At 40.4% G+C, this 12,572-nt stretch overlaps 1 protein-coding gene across 2 annotated transcripts in view; it reads left to right on the top strand.

Annotated features, from left to right (window-relative positions):
• The window catches only part of KCNMB3 (potassium calcium-activated channel subfamily M regulatory beta subunit 3), a 43,467-nt gene extending 31,701 nt beyond the window's left edge, over positions 1–11,766 (top strand). Inside the window, exons 2-4 of one of the 2 annotated variants that reach the window (XM_045788695.2) lie at positions 1,117–1,308; positions 5,215–5,413; positions 6,583–11,766. In XM_045788695.2, the coding sequence (XP_045644651.2) occupies positions 1,117–1,308; positions 5,215–5,413; positions 6,583–6,981 (790 nt within the window). In that variant the 3' untranslated portion in view covers positions 6,982–11,766. Of the gene's footprint in view, positions 1–1,116; positions 1,309–5,214; positions 5,414–6,582 lie in introns of those variants that run through there. The other variant, XR_015724130.1, reaches the window with a different exon arrangement.
• The last annotated feature ends 806 nt before the right edge of the window (positions 11,767–12,572 follow it).

The following is a 12,572-nucleotide window of genomic DNA, read 5'->3' as shown; positions in this document are numbered from 1 at the left end:
TTTATGCAGTTTGATGGTGTCTGAGTTTCTACCAATGTAACTGCATTTGTTTGGCTTAAGATTTTGTTAAAACTCTTAAAGTGGAAATACCTCTGGGACTCATACACCTACTGACCAAGGAACCGCAAATCAATGACAGTGACCATAGGAAGTGGTGGGACTAAGGCAAATTGGAGAAGAAATGCTGGTCCATAGGGACAGCCTCTCCTTGGCTTGGCCATCTGTTCATAGGCAGGAGTGTGGAATTTATGGTTTTTTTCAAAAGTCAGTAATCAGCATTTTTATGAGAATTCCACGATTTTTAAAGTGTTAGCAACTCCCACATTAAAAAAGCACACAGACAAGGCTAACAAAACACATCTGCGGGCTGGATGCTGTCCATGGGTTACCAGTGAGCAACCTTCGTTTTGGACTTTACTGTTCACTGGACCCCCATCGTGAAATAACTTATCACATCCTTTGCTGGTACAGAGCAGAGAGAGGAGAGGAGACATGTAGGGCCATTCGCACAGAGCTGTGAGTGAACAGAGAGGAGGAGAAGAGGGGTGGGGGGAGAGAAGACACCAGTGAAACCTTCATTTTTCTGAATGGACTGGCTATGGGCCACCAAGCCCCGTGGTAGATGGCTGCCTTTCCATGTCAAAGAACAATATAAAAGAACAAGTCAAATCCTACTATTTCCGGATGTTGTTAGTTCTGAATCTGAACTTTTTGAGTCATTCTTTACATATGGAACTCAGAGAAGAATGTAAAAATTATTTTCAGGGGGAATGGGCAGTATCCCTGACAGATAAGCAAGTTCATAACACTTATTTACATAACACAAATGAAAACTACTTACAGGTAATTCTTTTCTAGTCATTGATTAAGCAGGCTTCCTTACTGTTGTGTTATATGTAAAAAATATTATATAAATTATATTTTATAACACACAATTTTAGCTCATTTAGGTGGGCTTTTAGCCAAGCTCTTGACATGGGATTTCATTGTTGCTCTGAACCTGATCGCAGCCCTCAGGCGGATGGCAAATGGGACCATCCCTCCACCCACCATGCGTTGGTAAATGTTCCCTTTTCTCTATGAGCTTATTGAAATATCTTCCTCCTTCCTCCAAAGGACAGCCTTTTCTGCCTCAGGGAGGAATAGAAATATAGACCACACTGATGGTGACCTCCCAGACGTGCACAAGAAGCTACCGTCCAGTGCTGGAGAGGACCGAGCCGTGCTGCTAGGGTTTGCAATGATGGGCTTCTCAGTCCTCATGTTCTTCTTGTTTGGAATAACCATCCTCAAGCCTTTCTTGCTCAGGTAAGACACAGAGAAAGGAGACCAGGAATTTTCAATTCAGATCAGACCAAGCACAATAGTAAAGAAGAGGTTGGCTTTGGCTTCTTCAGCCCTCCTGACCATTGTCTAAGGGAAGATAGAATCATCTGTTTGTCTTTCAGGGCTGGGAGGCAGCTGGGGGTGGAGGAAGGGGTGATAAGAAAGTGGAAGATATTCCTTTGCCACTCCCCCTCTTCAATCTGAAAAATACTTTCAACAACTAATCCATACATTAGATATGCATGTAGGCAATAAATTCTTCCTTTAAGATATCAGGGGCATGTGGGTGGCTCAGTCAGTTAAACATCGGCCTTTGGCTCAGGTCATGATCCTAGGGTCCTGGGTTCGAGCCTCGCATCAGGCTCTCTGCTCAGTGGGGCATCTGCTTCTCCCTTTCCCTCTCCCTCTGTCTACCACTTCCCTGCTTGTGCTCACTCTCTCTGTCAAATAAAGAAATAAAATCTTAAAATAAAACCAGACAAGCAGATATCACAGGGAATGGTTAATTTATGAGCACAATAAAAGTTATTTTAAGTTTGAGTTTTTTGAGTTTGACAATGTCTACCCAACACATAGTAGTTGCTCAAGAGATATTAGTTTTCTTCCTTTTGTTTTTAAATTGGTTTCCTTATTAAATACATGGAATAACAGTTATCATTTATCAAACATACACTATGTGCCAAAATACACTATATTTTATCCTACTTAAGTCTATAGCAAACCCATGATGGTAGCATTATTTTATCATTTTAATTTTCCTTTTATAAATGAGAAAGCTGATACTCAGGCCAAGTAACTTCCCAAGGTCACCTAGCCAGTAAAGAACTTGCCTGTCATTGTGATATAAGACTCCTTGCCTCCTAATACTTAATTGAAGTTTGCAGCAATAGAAGAGATGGGAGAATTCACTAGGGAAGGGGAGGAGCTGTTTTATTCAGAGGATGGCTTACACAACATGGGGTACTTTGAGGGAGGGCAGTACTGGGTAGGGGAAAAGCAAGGGACAATTTCCCTTAGGTTAGCCAAAGAGTGATAGAAGGTCAGGAGAATAGGGAGAGGGAGGCCTGGGAGTTCAGTGAAGAAAAAGGGTCATAGGACAGGAAGTAGGTGGCTTTTGTTATTTATCAGATTCATCTCCTGCCATTCCTAAGTTACATTATTAGGGCAATAATGTGGAGGTCCCCATTGCTACAGCACCACAGTGCTACTATTAGAAGTGTCCAGGGGAATTTTCCCTTTGGTATTAGCACCAGGATTCTCCTTCTGCTTCTGATCAACCTGCTTTTATTCAGTGGACACCAGGAATCTTATATGTAGTTGTATTTCCTTCATTACTTTGGCTGCTAGGAAGCTCAGAGCCAAATTTGTGGCCCAGTTCTCATAACCGTAAGGGATCTTATGGTCTGCAGGATATATGATTGTACCTCACTCTTGATGTCTAGCTTTCTACCTTCCTTTTCCTATTACTCTCTCTCTCTCTCTATATATATATAGAGAGAGAGAGAGAGAGAAGGAGGGGGAGATCTGTATCTATATCTATCTACCTATCTAGCTAGTTACATTATACATATCTATGTAAGCTGAATAAATTGTGTGTGTGCATGTGTGTGTGTGTTTGTGTGTGTGCATACATGTGCACACATGTGAGTGTGCTTGTATGCAGGTCCAGGTTAGATTATTTCTTAAATGTGATAGTTTGGGAGATGGGTTGAGGATATCTTCCACAGCCTGATACCAAACAGTGGCTCGTATTTAAATTTTTTTTTTTTAAAGATTTTACTTATTTATTCGACAGAGATAGAGACAGCCAGCGAGAGAGGGAACACAAGCAGGGGGAGTGGGAGAGGAAGAAGCAGGCTCCCAGCAGAGGAGCCTGATGTGGGGCCCGATCCCATAACGCCGGGATCACGCCCTGAGCCGAAGGCAGACGCTTAACCGCTGTGCCACCCAGGCGCCCCTCGTATTTAAATTTTACTTTTCTAAGCATTTCTGGAAATTGTTTGCTTAAAGTAATGAAGTGAATGCTTAAGAGAGGTGCGTTCTCCTCTGTCTCTTGCCTTGTGATCTTGTGCCACCTCAGAGACTGGTTTTGCTCCACGGAAGGTGGCCTGGGTAGCTCATACCAGTCCGCACTCCCTTAGACTCCCATCTCTCAATCCAGTGATGGACCTTGTCTACTTGTGGGCATAGAGACACACAGTGTTATTGAGAGAACACGCTCATGTTTTCAGCTCTAAATACATCCCTGGTTCTACTTGAGAGGCCCGGTCTGGTCCTTGTGCGTGGAAATTCGGAGAGCTTAAGTTCCAACACAGATAAACAGGCACCTCTGAAATATCATTTTAAGATGCTTAGTCTAAATTAGTACAGAATTTAAGTTTGTGAAAAAGCAGGTGAGTGTTGAGCTATGGGAAGAACCTTATTTTCCATATTTGTATTTTCACTTGCCCAACATTTTATTCTTCTTAGGCTACATCCAATGGTTTTTTTATGCCCTGGCCTTGAGATTATTTTAAAAGGCATGGTGTCCCAAGTTTATTAAAGAAAATGCTTACTCATGACCAAAGATCTCAGTGGGAGGGCAGTGTGAACCTAGTTTCAATGAGGCTTTTTCAAACATTGACTTTAGAATTTGCTAAGCTCACTTCTTGTGTTTAAGTCGCCAGGAAATGAACACGGGGACCCACCTACGTGTGTGAGGGCGTGAGCAGCTGGTCCTGTACATTCAATCAAGCCTTTCCTCTCACCCTCATTTACTTTATTTTAGACTTGTCCTCTAATCATTTTATACATATCTGTCTTTTCAACACCACCACAAAATCTTCATGGGCAGGAGTTTCGTCTACCACTTCTCATAGCACCTAGAACATTCTGTGTGTGTCGTACATGTGCAAATTCTCAAAGGAACGTTTTCCAAGTAAAACTTAATTCAGGGTAACTTCTTGCACCTCTGCTATGTGGGAGGCATGGTGCTTCATGCTTTGAGGAACATAAAGATGAATAGGATACACCCCCTGACCTCAAGGGACTTACTGAGAGCAAAAGCATAGTAAGTTCGAATGAGACATTCTTTCTATGATTTCTATCTGCTCTTTGGAAGTAGAGAGAGTAAATGGAATTGTACCTTGTTACTAGGCTATGTTGACTAAGGGCCACACTGACTGTGGTTGGACCCCTTACAAAGGCACGTTTTCATCAGGACAGGCAAATGGGTACATCTTGAGATGACGAGGCATGAAAGAGGGTGAGATTTCTGAGTATGTGGTTACAGTCATATTTGTCAAAGCATGGTTTGCCAAATACGTGCATCTTAAATACGGCTAAATATAGATTCTTGGGCTTCAACTCAGATCGACTGAACCCAAATCTCCTGGAGTGAAGCCATAGAATCCACAAATTCTTCACTCTAACAAACTTGCTCAGGTGATTCTGAAGTTTGAAAACCATTGATCTAAGGGTTGGTGTAGTTAGAAATATGCCAAGAGGTCATAATTGAGATGAAACTTAGCAATTTGCTGTTTATTCCCTTTCTCAGTGTTCTTCATGTTCCCTAATCATTATGTGCCCTCTGTAATGGTTCTACCCTACCTTGAAATAGACAAATGCCTTGGGTTATCACATTAGAAACCTAAAACTAGGGGCGCCTGGGTGGCTCAGTTGGTTGAGCATTTGACTCTTGCTTTCAGCTCAGGTCATGATCTCGGGATCTTGAGATCGAGCCCTATATTGGGTTTCATGCTGGGCCTGGAGTCAGCTTGAGATTCTCTCTCTCCCTCTCCCTCTGCCCCTCCCCCCATTTGCTCTCTTTCTCTCTTAAAAAAAAGAGAGAAATATAAAACTAAATTTGTAGAGGGTGAAGATCACTTATTATTTTTTTTCCAACTGAAGCACTCAGAGAGAAGAATCAAACTGCACTATCATCCACACTCAGATCATGGATGACTGGATGGACTGTGCTTTCACCTGCGGTGTGGACTGCCGAGGCCAGGGCAAGTACCCATGTCTTCAGGTGTTTGTGAAGCTCGCCCATTCAGGTCAGAAAGCTCTCCTGCATTATAATGAAGAGGCTGTCCAGATAAATTCCAAGGTAATGTAAAATTCATGTGATTAAAGAGTTCTAATTGTAGCCCCCCTTCCATGCCTGACTGTCCCCAGCAGAGTGCAGGACCTGGGCCCATCTCTAGGGATAAATCTGTTTCCCTCCAGTGAACGCCTCTACAGTGGTCTAATCAGGATAAATGAAGCTAAAAGCATTCTTTCTTGGAGGGAAAAACAGAGTATATAGAATGGAAAGGAATTATTCCAATTTCGCAAACAGGTGTCTAGAATTTACAGGCTGAACCAGCAAACAGAGTCATTCATGGGCAGTCTTACTTTTGGAGGTCCCACTCCCCATCATATCAAAAATGTTAAAATGTACTCACAACCCATCTTAAATCAAGTAAACCATTTTTCTTATCAATGAAATTTAAAGATTATAATTTTGATTTCCATAGGTCACTAGATTGGCTCATACGTTTATAGTGTATATTTACACCCAACTATGAAAGGTAGGTTGTGTTAGATTCGTTGACATGCTATCCTTTGTTGTCTTTACTTAGGCACCAATCTGATGATTTCTATTTTCTGTTTTGGATGCAATAATTTTTAAGGTCTCAAACATTTCTGTAGGCCCTAAGCACAGTGCCCTGAGTGCCTAGTGGATATGCTAAAAAACCTCAAGCTTTTTTGGAAAAAAAAAAAAATCACCAGCTGACAGATCCCTTCACTGGTTCTGCCTTCTAGGAACCAAAGCCTATGTAGGACCCCTCTCTGTGGGCCTAGGGCAGAAGCCTCTACATGCCATCCCTTAGGGAAAGATTTTACTGTGGGAAATCAAGACAACTAGGCTAGAGGCATTCATAGGCGTTGAAAGCACATAGTGAGCTCAATAGATATTTGTTGAATGGACAAAGACCGAGTGCCTGTATGCGGAGAGAGCATGGCCCTTTCACGAAGCTGGTCACTGCCTCTTCTGCAATGTCTGTATTCTAAGAATTCCTTCCCACATTTCTGCTTTGTGCCTGGAAATGGCCATTTCCCTCTGTGCGCTCCCGCCCACCCTTCCCCATGAGCTCTGCAAGTTTCATCACCTTCTGAGATTGAAACTGTCCACCAGTAGCTTCAGTTTGAAGCTCTTTCAGAATCAAACCTGTTGTTTCAACGCTTGGTTTTGGGGACAGTGTCCTCATCTTTCTTCCTCCTCCATATTCCTAGTGCTTTTACACGCCTAAGTGCCACCGAGACAGGAATGATTTGCTCAACAGTGCTCTGGACATAAAGGAATTCTTTGATCACAAAAATGGGACTCCCTTTTCATGCTTCTACAGTCCAGACAGCCGGTCTGAAGATGTCATTCTCATAAAAAAGTACGACTCCATGGCTCTCTTCCACTGCTTGTTCTGGCCGACGCTGACCCTGCTAGGGGGTGCCCTGATCGTGGGCATGGTGAGATTGACACAGTACCTGTCCCTGCTGTGCGAGAAATACAGCACTGCGCGCAGAGATGAGGTGGGCGGCGAAGTACCTTCTGCGGAACAGCATCGATTCAAACTGTGGGGTGTGGGGAGGAGCCAAGAAAGGAGCAGAGAAATCTTACGATGGTGGCCAGATTAGAGTCTTGGCCTTCGGCTGCTGGGCAAGTTTTGCACCTGAGAACCTAATGACGCTTGCTTGCAGACTAAGCATGGAGAGGCAATTCACATTAAGTATGAGATCGCACACACGAAACAGCATTTTTAAAAAGCCTCAGGATGTGTTCCATCTATTCCGTTAATACACACAACTCGCCATCTTTTCTTCTACTCCACATTTCTTTCCACGTGGCCAAGGCAGCGTTTTCCCCTCACGGCAGCATGGGCTCCAGGTAGCTGTGCTTGATCTAATTTCGGCCCTCGTGGCCCTGTCGGTGTGGAAGACAATGAGGGCATCTACCTACTGACCACTGAACAACCAGCCGCGTTCTCTGCAACAGAGCTCACATCAAAATATTTCTCGAAAGAATCTTAGTGAAGAGCGAGTCATTCACTGCGAGGAAGATAATGATCTGGTAATTTCAAACAAATGTGGGCCTACCCTTCAACCTCCCCATTCATGATAAAGGAGAAAAGCTGCTGCCTAGCACATTCACGAAGTTTAGAGCTGTTCGTACTTAACCTTGCCGTGTACCATGTAATTTTGCTTTCAGCCACATTTTTCTAGTTAATTATGCTTTCCATAAGCTCATTTTATTCTTTGTGCACATGCTGGTGGGAGTGGGAGAGACGGCCAGAAATGTGAAGCAGGGAGAGTCTGTCCCGGGTGGAATTTAACATTCATGTCAGATCATCTGCATTGTAGACAAGTCCCGCGTGGAGAGTCAGCAAATGTCCGTCCTTTAATTAGTGACTCCACTGTGATTATTAACTAATGAATGTCACAAGGCTCTCCCAACAGGTGCTTTCCAGAGTAAGCTGAATAGGAGTTGAAGACAGAGTTCGTTCTGAAAACCAATGTGCCTTAAAGTATCTTAAAATTTTACTAAAAAGTCTTACATCATGGACAATAGAAAGAATAAGACTTTTGAAGCAACTTTTATACGCAGATGTAATCAAAACAGAAATTTTGCTTCTAAGTCAATATTATGCCTTTTTGCCATGGATTTCAAATCACAAATGACTAAATAGACTGAATAATTAGAGCAATATTGACTTGACAAGTAATGAACAGTTTTGGTGCTTTCTCCTCTTTCTACTGAGCATGGTAGAAAAAAAAACGTGTCTCAGAGGATTTTATGTGACTTTGTAGGCCGTAATTACAACTTTTCAGATATGTATCCTTGGGCAGTTCAGCTGAACTGAAAGGAAGGTTCAAGCCTCTCTCTTCTCATTTATAAAGTGAGGATAATCTCTTCCTTCATGGGGTTAAGGAACAAACAAGGGAGAGTATGTACAACACCTCGCTCAATCTGGCACTTCGTAAAAGGGCTCAAAATGTTGGTAGATAAAAAATTGGTTGCTAAGTTTCAATATTCCCCAGCCTTATCCCTCTTTTGGGTATATACCCAAGGAAATGAAATCAGTACCTCCAAGAGATAATCTGTACTCCCCAGCTCAGTGGAGCATTACTGACGAATGGCCAAGATATGGAAATAGCCTGTGTCCATCAATAGATGAATAAACTGTGGTCTTACGCATACACACACTGAACACACGTATACATGAGGTGTGTATCCATCCATACAACGGCATACTACTCAGACTTAAAAAAAGGAGACCCTGCCATTGGCAAGGACATGGATAAACCCAGAGGGCATTATGCTAAGTAAAATAAGCCAGACACAGAAAGGAAAAAAATTGCATTTCACTTATTTGTGGAATCCAAAAATGGCAAATACATAGAAGCAGAGTAGGACATGTTAAGAGTAGGATGGCGATTACTGGGAGTGGGGGAAATAGGGAGATGTGAATTAAAGTGTACAAACTTTGTTATAAGATGAGTAAGTCTAGAGATCTTACGTACAGCATGAAGACGATGGCAATAATACTATCTTGAATACTGGAAATTTGCTAAGAAAGGAGACTTCAGGTGTTCTCATCACACAGACACACACACCCCCACACAAAAGGTAACTACGTGAGATGATACATTGATGAGCTTGACTATAATCACTCGCTATACATGTCAAATCATATTGTACGCCTTAAATATATACAATCGTTATTAAAAAATAAAATAAAATTCAGTCAGCCTTGGTACCTTTCATTGGACAGCTGGTTATAGGGGCTAGGGTAGGGAGCTGTAGGAGAGGATTCCTTCCCACCTTCTCTTGGCTAAATATAACATACATTTAAGGTCCTGGACATGCCATTTAAGAGGTTACGGTAAATTATTTTGTATATCATTTTCCTGAAATAAAATAGATGTATGCACACATATTTTATAATTTTGCAAATTGAGTCTATAGATTTCTTAAGGGCACATCTCTAGTCCATTTCTTAGTTTGACATGCACCTAACAACAATTAATTCTTGGGATTTTTCTCCTAACAAATTGAAAACCACTGATTTGAAACCTAAAAAGTGAAAGTGTGAAACCTAAAGTGTTTCAATTGCTACAGTTTTCCACTCAGAGTGCGGCTACTTGGTTCTAATCTCATCTCAGGAAAGAGAGACATTATGCTTGGAGAATAGAGTCAATTTAGAACAATGTTAAATCAAAGTCACGCAAACCATTTGGCAAAGAAACAAAATTTAAGCAATTACTTGCTGTTAATTGCTTAGAAGTACAAAGTATCAATGCCTACATGTATTACTGGTCCAAGAAAAGCCCAGACTCCCCTTTTGCAAGGTTTACAATAACTGAAAGCTAAACCAGTTTGCCTAACCTCACTTTTAGGTTCTGGTCTTTAAATTTAGACTTGAAAAGAAGTCTGTCTGCATATACAAACACATTCATACGTGTATGTGTATACATATATTTCTGCTTGAAATACAAACACAGAATTCCTTATGCTTAAAGGAAGTTAATATTCAAACATATTTCTTTCAATATTCATCACTTTACCGGGGCAGAAAAATTGGCTTTTGAGGCATAATAATTTCAGGTTTTCAATCAACTGTTCTTAGTCATGACTTGGTAAGAACTCAAGTTCAGCTGAATTTTGATTATTAGCAATACTGGTTTGCTTTTAAGTATTCAAAAAAAAAAGGCAAAATATAATTATCACAGTTTTTTGTTTAAAATACACAGTACACTAAGGATTGTTTGGACACAAGTCATTTTTTCTTTTTCTTTTTTTAATAAAGAGCGTGATGTTACAGACTGCAAAGTTAAAAGAAAAGCAGACATTGACAGTTTCTGATGAGCACAAACAGTAAGTGCAGTCACAGGCCAAACTTCTTGCTGGGAACAGCAAGACTGGGAAGAGGTCTTAAACTTAGTGACACTGTATTATTCTGTAGTCTCAGTACAGTAACACATGCATCTTGCTGTGTCAAATCCTTTTTGGGCCATCATTAAAAGAACATTTAAAAACATTTTTCTCCTAATGAATGCATTATACCATAGGACTTCAATTCATTGAATGACAAAATATAGAGAAATAGATTTGCTACAATAAAAGGGGCCAAAAAAGGGTGGTGGGGGCTGCTTCTGGAAGCTTCCAAAGTCAACATTTGATGTGTTAGTAGTCTTCTTTTCGTAGTGCCACATTCTCCGAGATATTTAAAGTGTTATGTTCCAAAAGGATATATGCTTTTAGATTTTATTCAACCCAATTAAGCCCAAGGACAAAGTCACGTTGAAACTATTAATTGTATTTGAAACTTAGATTCCATAGCCAAAAACATTTCTAGAAACCACATGAAGTCCAAGCTCTCCAACCACTCTTTGGAACAAAAATTAAAACTGACAAGAGGCTGTTCTTATGAAATTGATAGATCATGACTATGTTTGGAAATTCATACTAGAATTAACAAGTTTAGTCTTATTAAAGATATTTTGAGAAGATATAAAACAATGAAAGTTTTCTGCCTCCTTGCTTACCTAGAAGGAGGAACAAAAATAAGAATCACCTAAAAATATACATGGCTCTTAGCATAACCACAAAATCATTGTAGTGACAGATTAAATAAGGTTTCAGATAGATTTACAGACTTAACTGGCTTACGAAATGCATTAAAAAAAACCTTTCCATACTTACCAACCTGAAGAATGGAGTCTATTGTTGGTAGTGAAAATCAGTTACCTAAACTACACTAAACGTACAATGGACCGATCCCCACCCCCCCACCCAGCCCCAACCCCCCACTAAAACTCATATGTAGTTGTGTAAAAATTAAGTCAGAAAATTTCCTTATGGCTCATAACTGTCACTTTATGCTAACTAGCATGGCTGTAATATTAGCATGTCTAAAACTAAGGAAAAGGAATGGCGCTTCATGAATAAAAAGGAAGAGTGAAACCTTAAGTGGAATACTCGGATGAAATAAGCTTATTTAAAAACTAACATCCCAACTTGGGAAACTCCTAATAACTTCTAAACACTTCTGAACTTTAGAACCTGATGTTTACACCTTTTATAAAAGATGCCTCTTGACTAGGACTAGCAAGCAGTGTGTACACAAATAGAAATGTGTGCAAATACACACACACCAATTTCACTAACAATAAAGAAAAGAGAACACAACTAATTTCAAATGCCGAATTCAAGAATCTAGTACCATAAGCCTCCTGGCGCTATAGCCTTTTCCATGGCTGCAGCAATGATTAAATTTTAACCAAAAATTTTTCTCAAGTCTCCATGCCATTAAAAATAAGGCATGCCAACTCTGACTTTTTATAAATCTAAACTACAGTGCTCTGGAAATTTCTGTAGCATCAGAGCCTGAAGTATTGAATTGTGACTCATTTATTTTTTTTTCTTATTAACCTTCTGAGGTAGAGTTACCAATCCAATTTTATCAGGACCGTAGTTATCTTGAGCTAAACCCCATCATCTTTTCAGAAAGTAAAAGTAACTTTTGAAAGAAAAGAAAAAAGGCTTCCCAGGCCATGGCATGTAAGACACACTTATAATTTTAATGTAATAATTAAAAAATAAAAATGGTTTGTGTTTATATTTTAAAAAACAGCCCAGCTGTATTACTCTGTCACCAAGAATCGTTATCTGAGGATCCTGTTAGTGCTGAGTTTTATAGGTTCAGCCCTCACAATCCCATCCTTGATGAAGAGTTATTTCCCTCAGGGTATGCACAATGTACTCCCAACTTTCTGCCTTCTCTTAGAAGGCTCCATCTAAGGCTGCCCTTAGAATTGCCCCTTCTGAGCAGGATGGATATGAAGAATGTGACTCATTCAAACAACTCCTCCCTGTTCTGCCCCCTCCTTCAACATTCCCCTCTTCTCAAAAACATCTGAAGTATGAAAGTTGTTTTTAAATAGTAGAAGCACCACAATCCCTTAACACCACATATGGTCTTTAAACTGAAATACGTTAGTGATGTCTTGGACATCAAAATCGATTTTTAAAGTGGATTCTGAGTGTGTGGGTCCAGCCCAGGTCTGCAGTTTGTGCAGACATAGAAACAAAAGAAAGTTAAAACATTCAGAAAAAGTTAACCGCTGGCTTTAAAATAATGCTGGAAATCAATTGTCTTCAAAGAGTTGGAAAGCATGGGCTATTGGTCAGAATATGAATTAGATGGGTTTACAAAATCATTAAGAAA

This window comes from Ursus americanus, chromosome 4 (assembly GCF_024610735.1).
Source record: "Ursus americanus isolate L20-20 chromosome 4, mUrsAme1.1.p, whole genome shotgun sequence".
Lineage (NCBI taxonomy): Eukaryota > Metazoa > Chordata > Mammalia > Carnivora > Ursidae > Ursus > Ursus americanus.
The sequence above is the reverse complement of the archived record's forward strand: the minus strand, read 5'-3'. Positions and strand labels throughout refer to the sequence as shown.